The sequence below is a fragment of the Rhinopithecus roxellana genome, chromosome 10 (genome assembly GCF_007565055.1).
Source record: "Rhinopithecus roxellana isolate Shanxi Qingling chromosome 10, ASM756505v1, whole genome shotgun sequence".
Lineage (NCBI taxonomy): Eukaryota > Metazoa > Chordata > Mammalia > Primates > Cercopithecidae > Rhinopithecus > Rhinopithecus roxellana.
The window spans coordinates 59,366,767-59,380,985 of record NC_044558.1 but is presented as its reverse complement, the minus strand read 5'-3'; the positions used below and the strand labels follow the sequence as shown (position 1 = coordinate 59,380,985).

The 14,219-nt window shown below is 39.5% G+C and overlaps 1 protein-coding gene across 1 annotated transcript in view; it reads left to right on the top strand.

Moving 5' to 3' along the window:
• SCN8A (sodium voltage-gated channel alpha subunit 8) overlaps positions 1-14,219 on the top strand; it is a 212,584-nt gene that overhangs the window by 135,988 nt on the left and 62,377 nt on the right. The window contains exons 13-14 of the mRNA XM_010374004.2: positions 8,072-8,204; positions 13,522-13,760. Of these exons, the coding sequence (XP_010372306.1) occupies positions 8,072-8,204; positions 13,522-13,760 (372 nt within the window). The remainder of the gene's footprint in view (positions 1-8,071; positions 8,205-13,521; positions 13,761-14,219) is intronic.

Genomic DNA, 14,219 nt, shown 5'->3' with positions numbered 1-14,219 from the left:
CCACATCCTCTCCAGCATTTATTATTGCCTATCTTTTGGATAAAAGCCATTTTAACTGGCGTGAGATTATCTCTCATTGTAGTTTTGATTTGCATTTCTCTGATGATCAAGATGTTAGACACCTTTTCATATACTTGTTTGCCATTTGTATGTCTTCTTTGGAGAAATGTCTATTCAAATATTTTGCCAGTTTTTAAATTGGATTATTCTGTTTTTTCCTATAGAGTTTTCCTATAGAGTTCTTTGAGCTCCTTATGTATTCTGGTCACTAACCTCTTGTCAGATGGATGGTTTTCAGATATTTTCTCCTATTTTTTGGGTTGTCTGCTCACTTTGTTGATTGTTTCCTTGCTGTGCAGAAGCTTTTTAACTTGATGTGATCCCATCTGTCCATTTTTGCTTTGGTTGGCTGTGCTTGTGGGGTATTACTCAAGAAATTTTTACCCAGACCAAACTCTCCACTCCTGGAGAGTTTCCTCAATGTTTTCTTATAGTAGTTTTTGAGGTCTTAGACTTACATCTTTAATTCATTTTGATTTGACTTTTGTACATGGCGAAAGGGGACTAGTTTCATTCTTCTGCATATGGATATCGAGTTTTCCCAAAACCATTTATTGATGAGACTGTCTTTTCCCCAGTGTTTATTCTTGGCACTTTTGTTGACAACGAGTTCACTGTAGGTGTGTGGGTTTGTTTCTGGGTTCTCTATTCTGTTCCATTGGTCTGTGTGTCTGTTTTATGCCAGTACCATGCTGTTTTGGTTGCTATAGCTCCATTGTATAATTTAAAATCAAATAATGTCATTCCTCCAGTTTTGTTCTTGTTGCTTAGGATTGCTTTGGCTGTTCTGGGTCTTTTGTGATTTTATATAAATTTTAGGATTGTTTTTTCTGTTTCTGTGAAGAACACCATTGGTATTTTAATAGGGATTACACTGAATCTGTAGATTGCTTTGACTAATATGGACAGTTTAACAATATTGAACAATCCATGAACATGGAATATCTTTCCAGTTTTTTGCGTCCTCTTCAATTTCTTTCATCAGTGTTTTATAGTTTTCATTGTAGAGATGTTTTATTTCTTTTGTTAATTCCTAGGTATTTAATTTTATTTGTGGCTCTTATAAATGGGATTACTTTTTTTATTTCTTTTTCAGATTGATCACCTTTGGCATATAGAAATGCTACTGGTTTTTTTATGTTGATTTTATGTCCTGCAACTTTACTGAATTTATCAGTTCTAAGAGTTTTCTGTTGGAGTCTTTGAATTTTTCTAAGTATGAAATCATATCACCTGTAAACAAGGATAATTTGACTTCTTCCTTTCTAATTTGGATGCCCTTTATTTCTTTTTCTTGTCCAATTGCTCTAAGTAGGACTTCCAGTACTATGTTGAGTAATAGTGGTGAAAGTGAGCATTCTTGTTGTGTTTCAGATCTTAGAGGAAAGACTTTCAGTTTTTCCCCATTCAGTATATTAGCTGAGGGTCTGTCACATATGGCTTTTGTTATGTTGAGGTATGTTCCTTCCATACCTAGTTTTTTGAGGGTTTTTAACCACGAAGGATGTTGAATTTTATAAAATGCTTTTTCAATGTCAATGGAAATAATCGTATGGTTTTTGTTCTTTATTCTGTTGATATGATGTATCACACTGATTGATTTGCATATGTTGAACCATTCGTGCATCCCAGAGATAAATCCCAGTTGGTAATGATGAATGATCTTTTTAATGTGTTGAGCTTGGTTTGCTAGTATTTTGTTGGTTTTTTGGGGAAATATATTTTTGCATCAATATTCATCAGAGATGTTAGCCTGTTTTCTTTTTTTTGATATTTCTATGTCTGGTTTTAGTATCAGAGTAATACTGGCCTCGTAGAATGAGTTTGGAAGTTTCTCTCCTCTTTTATTTTTCAGAATATTTTAAATAGGATTGGCATTAGTTCTTCTTTAAATGTTGGTTAGAACTCAGCAGTGAAGCCATCAAGTCCTGAGTTTTTCTTTACTAAGTGGCTTTTTATTACAGCTTCAATCTTGTTACTTGTTATTGGTCTGTTCAGGTTTTGGATTTCTTCATGGTTCAGTTTTGGTAGGTTGAATGTGTCTAGGAATTTATTCACTTTCTCTAGATTTTCCAATTTATTGGCATGTAGTTGCTCATAGTAACCACTAATGCTACTTTGAATTTCTGTGGTATCAGTTGTAATGTTTCCTTTTTCATTTCTGATTTTATTTATTTTGGTCTTCTCCCTTTTTTTCTTCATTAGTCTGGCTAAATGTTTGTCAGTTTTGTTTATCTTTCCAAAAGATAGACAACCTCTTGTTTCATTGATCTTTTGTGTTTTCTTCATTTCACATTCATTTATTTCTGCTCTGATCTTTATTATTTCTTCTACTAATTTGGGGTTTTGTTTGCCCTTTTCTAGTCAAGATGCACCATTAGGTTATTAATTTGAAGTTCTTCTTTTTTGTTGTAGGTACTGATAGCTTTAAACTTCCCTCTTAGTAGTGCTTGTGCTGTATCCCATAGGTTTTGTTATGTTGTGTTTCTGCTGTTTGTTTCAAGAAACTTTTCAGTTTCCTTCTTAAGTTCTTCATTGACTTTTTCCCACTGGTCATTCAGGAGCATATTGAATCTCAATGTGTTTGTATCATTTCCAAAATTCCTCTTGTTGCTTTCTAGTTTTATTCAAAGATGTTTGACATTGTGGTCAAAAATGCTTGATATTTCAAATTTTTTGAGTATTTTAAGACTTATTTGTGACCTAACATATGGCCTATCCTTGAGAATAATCCATGTGATAAGGGAAATAAGGTGTATTCTGTAGCCTTTGGATGAAATGTTCTGTAAATATCTATTAGGTCTATTTGTTCTATTTGGTCATCCTTAGTATAGGTTAAGCCCGGTGTTTCTTGGTTGAGTTTCTGTCTGGGAGATCTGTCCAGTGCTGAAAGTGGGATGTTGAAGTCTCCAGCTGTTATTGTATTGAGGTCTCTCTCTCTTTGAGACAAGGTCTTGCTCTGTTATCCAGGCTGGAGTGCAGTGGTGTGATCTCAGCCCACTGCAGCCTCGACTTTACAGGTTCAAGTGATCCTCCTGCCTCAGCCCTCTGATTAGCTGGGACTACAGGCATACACCACCATGCCTGGCTAATATTTGTATTTTTTTGTAGAGACAGGGTTTTGCCATGTTTCCCAGGCTGGTCTCAAACTTCTGGGCTCCAGAAACCCACCCACCTGGGCCTCCCAAAGTGCTGGGATTCTAGCATGAGCTATTGTGCCTAGCCTGAGGTCTGTTTCTTTAGCTATAATAATATTTGCTTTACATATTTGGGTGTTCCAGTGTTGGGTGCATGTATATTTATAATCATTATATCCTTTTGCTAGACTGACCCCTTTATCATTATGTAATAGCGGTCTCTGACTCTTCTTATTATTTTTGTCTTAAAATCTATTTTTTCTAATGTAAGTATAGCCACTACTTCTGCTCTTTTTTGGTTTCCATTGACACAGAATATCTTTTTCCATCCGTTTATTCTCAGTCTGTGTATCTTTATAGGTGAAGTGTGTTTCTTGTAGGCAACAGATCATTGGGTCTTTTTTCCATGCATTTAGCCACTCTGTATCTTTTTATTGGAGAGTTTAGTTTATTTACATTCAATGTTATTATTGAAAAGTTGGGACTTACTCCTGCCATTTTGTCGTTTGTTTTCTGGTTGTTTTGTGGTCTTCTTTTACTTCTTCCCTTCCTTCCTTGTCTTCCCTTTAGTGAAGGTTATTTTCTCTGGTGGTATGACTTAATTTCTTGCTTTTTATTTTTTGTGTATCCGTTGTGTGTTTTTCAATTTGAGGCTACCATGAGGCTTGCAAATATTATTAATGTCTTATAACCCATTATTTTATTTTATTTTATTTATTTTTTGAGACGGAGTTTCATTCTTGTTGCCCGGGCTGGAGTGCAATGGTGTGATCTTGGCTTACTGCAACCTCTGCTTCCTAAGTGATTCTCCTGCCTCAGCCCCTCCCAAGTAGCTGGGATTACAGGCATGTGCCACCATGCCTGTCTAATTTTGTATTTTTAGTAGAGATGGGCTTTCTCCATGTTGGTCAGACTGGTCTCGAACTTCTGACCTCAGGTGCTCTGCCCACCTCGGCCTCCCAGAGTGCTGGGATTACAGGCGTGAGCCACTGCGCCTGGCATAACCCATTGTTTTAAACTGATGACAACTTAACACTGATTGCATAAACAAACATGCAAAAAGAAAACTAATAAAAACTGTACACTTTAACTTTATCCCTCTGCTTTTTAACTTTTTGTTGTTTCTCTTTATGCCTTATTGTACTGTCTGTCTTTAAAAGTTGCTGTAGTTATTATTTATATTGACTTATCATAACAGTGTAATTGGGAGTTTACATGCCATAATTATAGTTCTACAATATTCTGTGTTTTTCTGTATGCCTACTATTACCAGTGAGTTTTGTATCTTCAGATGATTTCTTCTTGCCATTAATATCCTCTCTTCTTTCAGGTGGAAGAACTCCTTTTAGTAGTTCCTGTAGGACAGGTCTGGTGTTGATGAAATCTCTCGGCTTTTGTTTGTCTGGGAAGGTCTTTATTTCTCCTTCACGCTTGAAGGATATTTTTACCGGATATAGTGTTCTAGGGTAAAGGTTTCTTTCCCTCAGCACTTTAAATACATCATTACCACTTTCTCCTAGCCTGTAAGGTTTTCACTGAAAGGCCTGCTGCTATATTTATTGGAGCTCCATTGTATGTTTTTTTTTTTTTCTTTTCTTTTCTCTTGCTGCTTTTAGGATCCTTTCTTTATCCTTGACCTTTGGGAATTTTGTTATTAGATGCCTTGAGGTAGTCTTCTTTTGGTTAAATCTGCTTAGTGTTCTGTAATCTTCCTGTACTTGAATGTTTATATCTTTCTCTAGATTTGGCAAGTTTTCTGTTATTATTCCTTTGAATAAACTTTCTATCCTTATCTCTTTCTCTACATCCTCTTTAAGACCAGTAACTCTTAGATTTTTCCCTTTGAGGCTATTTGCTAGATCTTGCAGGTGTGCTTCATTCTTTTTTTTTTTTCTTTTGTCTCCTCTGAGTATTTTCAAATAGCCTGTCTTCAAGCTCATTAGTTCTTTCTTCTGTCTGATCAATTCTGTTATTAAGAGACTCTGATGCATTATTTAATATTCAGTTGCATTTTCCAACTGTAGAGTTTCTGCTTGTTTTTAATTATCTCAGTCTCTTTGTTAAATTTATCTGATAGAATGCTGAATTCCTTCTCTGTGTTATCTTGAATTTCCTTGAGTTTCCTCAACATAGCTCTTTTGAATTCCCTGTCTGAGAGATCACATATCTCTGTTTCTCCAGGATTGGTCTCTGGTACCTTATTTAGTTCTTTTGGTGAGGCCATGTTTTCCTGTATGATCTTGATGCTTGTAGATGTTTGTTGGTGTTTGGGCATTGACAAGCTAGGTATTTATTATAGTCTTCGCAATCTGGGCTTACTTGTGCATGTCCTTCTTAAGAAGGCTTTCCAGGTAGGTATTCGAAGGAATTTGAGCCCCAAGTCCAATAATGCTGTGTTTTTTGCGGATTAATAGAAGTGCCACCTTGGTGGTCTGGGATAATAAAGATCTGGAAGAATTCTCTGGATTACGAGGCAAAGATTTGTTCTTTTCCCTTACTTTCTCCCAAAGAAATGAAGTCTCTTTCTCAGTGCTGAGCCACCTTGAACTGGAGTGTGTTGATGTAAGCACTCCTCTGGCCATTACTACTGGGACTGCTGCCAGCACAGCACAAGGTCTTGCCCAAGGCCTGCTGTAACCACTACATGGCTGCCACCTATGTTCACTCAAGGCCCTAGGGCTCTACAGTCAGCAGGTGGTGAAGCCAGCCAGATTTGTGTCCTCTCCTTCAGGGCAGCAAGTTCCCCCAGGTCCCAGGTGGGTCCAGACATGTTGTCTGGAAGCCAGAGATTGGAGCTAAAAGCCTTAGAGATTTCTTAGCACTTTGAGAAGCCAACGTGGGTGTATCACCTGAAGCCAGGAGTTTGATACCAGCCTGGCCAACATGGCTAAACCCGTCAAGAGGACAGGGACCATGTTGTATGTCTTGTTCACCACTGTATCCACACCACTTAGCACACAATAAGTATTTGTTTAAATAAAATTAAATTTTAGCTGGGCGTGGTGGCTCACGTCTATAATCCCAGCACTTTGGAAGGCTGAGGTGGGAGGATCACTTGAGGCCAGTAGTTGCAGACCAGCCTGGACAACATGGCAAAACCCTGTCTTTACTAAAAAATACAAAAATTAGCCAGGTGTGCTTGTGTATGCCTGTAATCCCAGCTATTCAGGAGGCTGAGGTGGGAGAATTGCTTGAACGTCAGAGACAGGTGCGGTAAGCCAAGATCATGCCACTGCACTCCAGCCTAAGTGACATAGCAGACTCTCTCAAAAAACAAAAACAAAAAACCTTAGAGATTTGCCTGATGTTCTGTTCTGCAGCTATGCTGGCACTCAAACCACATTACAAAGTCCTTCCTGCTCTTCCCTCCTTTTTCCATAGGCAGGAAGCCTCTTCCTGTGGCAACCACCACAAGTCATTCTTACATACACAAATGTTAGTATAGTAATGCAGCAAGGAATTCCCAGGGAAATCGGTTTTTTTTTTTCTTGCACTTCTTCTGTGGCTTTGCCAAACAAACAAAACAAACAAGACCCCGAGATCACTGATCCAAATCTGAATCAGTGAAGTGGTCTCATGAAACACGCTTTTTTTTTTTTTTTTTTTTTAAAGATGAGGTCTCTCTGTGTTGCCCAGGATGGTCTGTAACTCCTGGGCTCATGTAATCCTGCTGCCTCCACCACCTGAGTAGCTGGGACTGCAGGCTAATGAAACACTTTAATAAGATAAATCATAATCTGCCAGGAACTTTCTTCTGTTCAGTCCTTAAAATCTGAAGATGTTTAGAACAGATAGGCTTTTTGATGTAGCTCTCCAGAGGTAATTATTTTCTTTTTAAAACAACTAGGATCATTCTCTTATTGACCAGACATGTGCTTCTCCAGTCTCGTACAATCTCCCCTGTCCTCTGAGAGCTGGTGATTGTCTCTGTCCTCTTACCTTCACCATCTCAGAAGGAAGAGCCAAGTCTACATGGTGGTATGGTACTGTGAACAACATGGTTACTAAAGAGCTAGGTCTTAAGCCACCCCATTAAGCCTGAACTGATGTGGAATAGTCACAAGAACATAAGTCAGGGACATTAAGAAACCCTTTGATGTAATCTACCATACCAGTTATTGCCCAGGGTGGAGCATGTAATAATATTTTTTATAACAATCTGATTATATTTTCTGCCATTTTTTATTGGGAATTTGAACATAGCTCATAAAACTGTGAAAGGACAAGATAAACATGGGATACAATATATTTAATTAAGATAGCAAAACCTTTCTGTACTTTCTTACAATGGCTTGTAGGAGATCCGGAGCAAATCTTCAACTTGCTAATGTTCAGTTAGGCCCAGATTTGGTATTTGGAAGAGGCAGTTTATTAGAATAATGGTGCTCCTACTCAAGGAGGAAACAGCATCTATAATACTCAGTGTGATCAGGGACTTGACCTTAATGAGATTTCAAATAGAAGTAAATTTGACTGACTTTATCATGTGGACCAATTCTAGCCAAATATTGTGGATTTGAGATTAGGACCAGAAAACTCAGGGTCTACTTCTGATGGCAGTACCCCAGGAGGATCTGGTCTTTCTACTGTATGCTTGAAATGAACCAGCTGAGATGTTTGGGTCCCAGCCAGATTCTTGGGGTCATTGTAGATTCACACAGACTTAAATGACTTGGTCTTATCATCCACAGAAATAAGGATGAACCATGGCCAGTTCATTTCATTCTATTTCTTGAAGTGAATAGGACTGCAGGATCAAAGTTAAAGACTGTAATGAAGATCACACACTGGACTGTCTATCAAGTAAGGCCCAGATTTACTGTTATAGACTTAACTCACTCTATTTGCTTTTTTTTTTTTTTTTCTTTTTGCAGGCTACAACTGAGGTGGAAATTAAGAAGAAAGGCCCTGGATCTCTCTTAGTTTCCATGGACCAATTAGCCTCCTATGGGCGGAAGGACAGAATCAACAGTATAATGAGTGTTGTTACAAATACACTAGTAGAAGGTATGTGCCCTATGATGTCAGTCCAACCTGCTAAGATATAAATATGTAATGTGCATGGTAAATATAATCCCTGTCCCTTGGTCTGAGTTTTGCAGACTGTCTCTGAGCTTTAGGAATGGAGCCTATTCCTATATAGAAACTAGAATCACGAATTCTCTTCCTAAATTTACATGCAGCGAATCAAATATATGGGCTTCAGATACGCTGCCAGCATTGTACACAGGTAGGTAAGAGATATGAAAGGAGCTGCATGAGTGACCTAGAGGAACTCAAGACCCCTGTCATTGTCATCATGAGGAGCCAGTGGGGTGCCTTAAGGCATAAAGGAATGTAGATTGAAGAACTGCAAAGATATAAAATGATAGAATTTCCCTCATGGCCTCTACTCCTAAACATACCTTCCTTTTTTCCTTTTTAACTACTTACAGCCCTTTTGGTTTTCCCTTAAGGAAGAATGTAATGTGCGTTTTGATTGCACCTAGTTCTGTCTCTCTTCAAACACCCCCACATATCCATAAATAAATTTGATGTGTGACTAGGTAAGTTGAAACCCTTCTTTCTTTGAGTGCTCCATGCCACAGGGAAAGAGCAACCACTGTTGAATCATAGCACGTCTGCAGTAATGTTGCTGTCAGTGCCTGAGTTCTCTGTATTAGGTGGGTTCTCTATGACACAACCTGGTGTGCTGAGGAATACCTGAAGATTTTCCATTAGGCCACAGTCCCCCTAGCAAGAATCAGCTCCTCTCCAGTTGTGGTCTGTAGTCCAGGATCTGCATGCTTTCATTAGAGGTAAATTCAGTGACAGATTTCCTCTCCCAAGATTCTGATGGATTCTGCACCTGTCTTCTTCATTGGATTTATATTGATTTAGCTGAGTTGTCTCATGGTAGATCTAAACTATTCTTGAGGCCTCAAATTGCTGTTCTTCAGAATGCAGATGCCCAGAATAACCAAAGTCCCTGAGACAGGAAAACTCAAAATGGTCCTGGTATCCTTGAGACAAGTGTTTTTCAGTCGTTTAAACCCAGTGCCACTTCTACTCTGTGTGTATGTATATGTGTGTGTGTGTATCGTGTGTTGGGGAGGGATTTGCAGTGGAGGAAGAGTCCCTAGAAAAGAATTCTCTAAGGTTGCTTACTTCCCCACATATGTGCAAAGAATGAGACTATAACTAGACTGACCTTGAGAATATATCAAGTAAAAAAAATGAATTAACTGCTTTCAGCTGTCTTAACAACCTCTATTTATTCCTGTTTTCTTTGATTACCATCAAGGTTATTGTCTGATAGAACATCTTCAAGCTTTCTAGCTTATACTTTAAGATTGTGGGCAAATAACTACAGGTTCTAAGAATTCCAAGCTAAGAAATCCTAGCCTAAGAACTTTGGCTAATTTTATTATTCACATAGAGACCAAGACAGGATTTCTCTGGGTATCTGTGGCAGCTGAGAAAAACTAACAGCCTCCAACAGGTACATTTTATTATTGGCAGAGACATCAGAACAGCAGAACTATCAATACAATGCAACTGTTATTTATTTATTTATTACTGCAGTGGCTTAGCCCAGGTCCCAGCAAAAGGAGATGCTCAAACAACATTTGTCAAGCAGACGTTGGCTGTGCTTAGAATGGTAGGAGTGCTGGTGCTGCAGGGCTCCTTTCAGAGGCCTTAGAGCTTTCATCCCTTTATTGGGTTTGATACAAACCATACGGGGATTTTAAAATTCTCTTTTCTCCTTCTTCTCCCTGTTCTTTCTCTTTCTGTCCTGCTGTGCTTATTCTTCACCCTCTACCCACCATCACACACATTAAAAAAAAAAAAAGATGTAAGGGTAGCTCAGGAGACAGAGACAGATGTAGCTGTGTTCCTGAGTAGGAAGATGTTATTCCAGTTCTTTGTTCTCTTTCCTAAGCCCTGATGTTCACATAGTTGTACCTGTCCTGCCATTTCTTGCTCAGGCATTCCTCCTATCCTCTCCCCTTGTATTTGACCCTTTTGCTGAAGCTGATGGGACAGAACTGCTGTAAGCAAAGAGCAATGAATGGCTGACCAGAATAACGTAAAAGGGAATGAAGCATCCATGCCTGTTTAACCATTGGTCCCTCTGTATTTAATGCTTGCTACAGCATTAAAAGCCAGCATTGAACAAATTGTAGTTCTTGCTCTCAGACTTTCAGTTAGGAAACTTTGATATTATTTTAATCCAAGGATTAAATAATTATTATTTAAAACCCAAGAGTCAGGCTATGACTTACCTAATAGTTTAGAAACCACAGTGGAGAATTCCAGAATCCTGTCAATAATTAGAAAACCCTGCCTGTTCTGCCCCACCCCATCCTATTGCAAACATGCTTACCAGGATCCAGTACATTTAGTAGAGTTCACCACTAGCAGAGCTATAAGCTTTGGGGATATTTCAGAGGACTGGGCGTGGGGTGTAGGTAGAGTAGTGTAGTCTCACTCTTCAAAGCAGTAAAGCTGTGGGAGAAGGGGAGATCGTGGTGAAGTAAGAAAGAAGTAGTGATGTACTTAACATTGATTTGCAATATCAAGGCAGTACTTGACATTATTGATTCTCAGGTAAAACAATTCCAAAAACTCCCCTAGAGGTAACTGGCCATAGCTGTTTCTGCCACTATTTGTGTATTCCTTTATTCACCTGACAAGCATCAAATGTCAGGGTAGTTACTTGGCTGATATCAGCCTTTCCTGTGTGGCAGTAACCTTAGCGAGGGTGGGAGCTCTTCATCAGTGTATCCTCGGTGCCTAGCACATTGCAGTTGCTTAAAAGTTGTTGAATTGAGTTGAAAGAAGCTCCTGCCTTCAGAAACCTCATGGTCTACCAAAGCCATTATCTTGGTGAAATTGTGAGGTCCTCTCTGAAAACAATTCCCAGTACCCCTGAGGTTGAGACCTAGAGTAACCTCACTGAAAATGTCCACAAGCAAAGTAAGAGAAACCCCACAGACATTTGGACATCTCACCCCTAAATGTTAACCCATTCCCCCAAGCCAAATACTGGGCCATTCCAGGCATGTGGAACCCGTAACAGTTTGCAAAGTCATAAGTCACTTGATAAGCCTTCTTATTCCCCAAATGATCTTTTCTAGCTCCTGAAGTTCCACATTGTCTTACTTTTTGTCGGAGTGAAAGATTATCCTGAGGATCTTCCCTTCTCAGCGAATGTGGCTAAGAGATGTCTGGTATCCCTCGAGGAATTTTCTTGGTGCCCTGTAGGGCAGGAAAACCCCTTTTTCTGTGTGGCAAGACTCAAGACCTAGTTCATTTTAAAACATTACAATTGTGTCAACTGTCATAAATGTGAACAGTCGCAGCTTCAACCTCCACGTGCCAATGAGCAGCAGTCATTTGGAGAAGGGAGGAGATAAAAAAGGGAACGGAACTAAATTTCCAAATATGTACTGTAAGAATTTATGGAAATAAGAGAACCTTGTCATTTTCTTTTTGGGGGGAGAAAACTATATTTACCTTAGGAAGGGAGGGAGTTCTCTGAGGAAGAAGCCGCAGCAGATTTTCCTCACAGACTTCCTTTCCCACGCAGCCTCCCACATGGCGCTTACAGGGGTCCTTAAATCTGAAAAACCAAGGCAACCATTTTCTTAGCAACCAGGGAGCCAATCAGAAACTCAGCCAAAACCACCTTGTCTAAAATAAAGCATCGCCATCCAGCTGGTTGGAAAAGGGAACGTAGGCTAATTTAAGGCAGCCATCTTGGTTTTGGTGAAATGTTAGGGATTTTTTTTTTCTTAAATGATTTGGTAGTGTCAGCAGAATTGGGCAGGGAGAGAGTAGCTGTTACAGCCAACCCTGTAGAATCAATACCTCACATTCTGACAGGTTTTCAAAGTTCACCTCTTAAAAAGCATCCTTTTAGCTCAGGGTCCTTGGAATTTTGTAATCCTGACAGTTGTATTTCATGCTTAATTTGAGGAGAGCTTTGTTATGTAGGGCTTCATACCTAGATTGTTGTAACTGCCAGGTGAGTGTCTGTCTTTGATATCTGATAATTCTTTTGAATCTTTGCTTTGGAAATGACCTTTGAGATCATCTAGTCCAGTGATTTTTCATTCTGTGTGTATCAGAGTCCTGGGATTCTAGGGGAGTGCCTCAGGAGAGGAAGAAGTCTATCTGAGTGGGCTCCTGCTTCATCTAAGGCAATTCCTGGTTTATTTTATGTATTGGGGATCATGTGAGATCTTGTTTGAAAATAACACGTTCGGTTTCTAAAAGAGACAGAGAAGATAAAGACAAAGGAGAGAAAGAAAAAGGAAAAAAGATGAGGACCCAGGGAGAGAAGGAGGAAGAAGCTGTAGAAAGAGAAAAGCAAAGGATGAGAGCAGGAAAGGGCAAAGGGGCAAGAAAGGAGACAGGAGGAGACAGAACGAGGAAGGAAGGGTGAAAAGGGGAGAGGAACGTGACTTGTATTTCTAACTCGACTATGAGCTGTAAACTTGTTGAGGGTGGAGACAGTAACTTGTACTTCTTTGAGAACATAGCAGATGTGTTTTACATGGTGGCTTGGTTGCTGATGCTGGTTCTGCTGATGAAGATAATAATAATAGCAAACATTTTCATGGCACTTTCTATCTGCCAGGGTATTCTGGGGCACTTTGCATATATTTTAGCTCTTTAATTCTCACAGCAAATCAAAGTAACTTGTTCAAGGTCCCACAGTTAGTAAGTGTCTGAGCTAGTATTTGAGCTCAAATATGTCTGGCTTGAGTTCATACTTTTGACGGCTTCTCTGACAATAATTGAATAATATAGTGTATAATAGAATACCTACCATTTATTGAGGACTTCCCCTGTGCCAGATACTGTGGTGACTGCTTTACACTAGCATCTCATTTAATCTTTAGTCAAACTCACATAAAAATGAGGTTACAGGACTCATTCACTCCTGTAACCTGTAAAGTAGATGCCTTGTTTTACAGCTGAGGCAGCTGAGCAGAGAATTCAGTCACCTTGCCTGGTATCACACAACTTGTAAGCATTCAAGCCAGTTGAGGCCAGGGAGTCAGATCTGAGAGGCCAAGCTCTTGACCTCTGTGCTCTACTCCCATGACTGATGGGTTGAGTTTCATTTATAACTAGATCTTTATTAACAGAGAGGTGACTTGTATGGATCATGCCTCCTCTCTACCTTAGAGAGAAGGAAAATCCTTAGGAATGTCAGCACTCAGACCACCTTCATTCCATATTAATAACAGTGATAATGGCTGAGAGTGACTAGTGTGTCCCCCTGGTTTTCTCGCTGTGATTGAGGGGCCATCTTTGTTCTTACTTACTGTAGAACTGGAAGAGTCTCAGAGAAAGTGCCCGCCATGCTGGTATAAATTTGCCAACACTTTCCTGATCTGGGAGTGCCACCCCTACTGGATAAAACTGAAAGAGATTGTGAACTTGATAGTTATGGACCCTTTTGTGGATTTAGCCATCACCATCTGCATCGTCCTGAATACACTGTTTATGGCAATGGAGCACCATCCTATGACGCCACAATTTGAACATGTCTTGGCTGTAGGAAATCTGGTAAGATGGAACACTGTCTCCTGATACTAGGATTGGAATGTGTTTTGCCTATAGGACTTCTTTTTCTGGTACTGAAAGCTGGAGTTTCTTTGAAGAGAAAGTAATAGTTAATTGGAAGACAAATGCTGCCACATATGCCGGGACACTAGCTGCTTTTCTGCTCACTGTTGTGATCCCTTTCCTCTTTCTGCAGAACTTTGAAGACGTCATTTAGGAGCTATTGGCAGAAAACCAATGTTGGTGACAGAATGGGCCTGGTCTAGTGGGTTGGTTTCAGCAGCCTGAGCCAAGTACTTCTGGATTTTTTCCTCATTCTCTTTCTCACACTGATTCCTGCATTGCTCCAGCAAATCAGTTCCCCTTTCACCTTAAGTACCAACTACCACAAAATAGGGGAACTGTTGTAGTACACTACATATAACTGGATTTGCCTGCTCTGTCAGGCATTATGTAAATGGG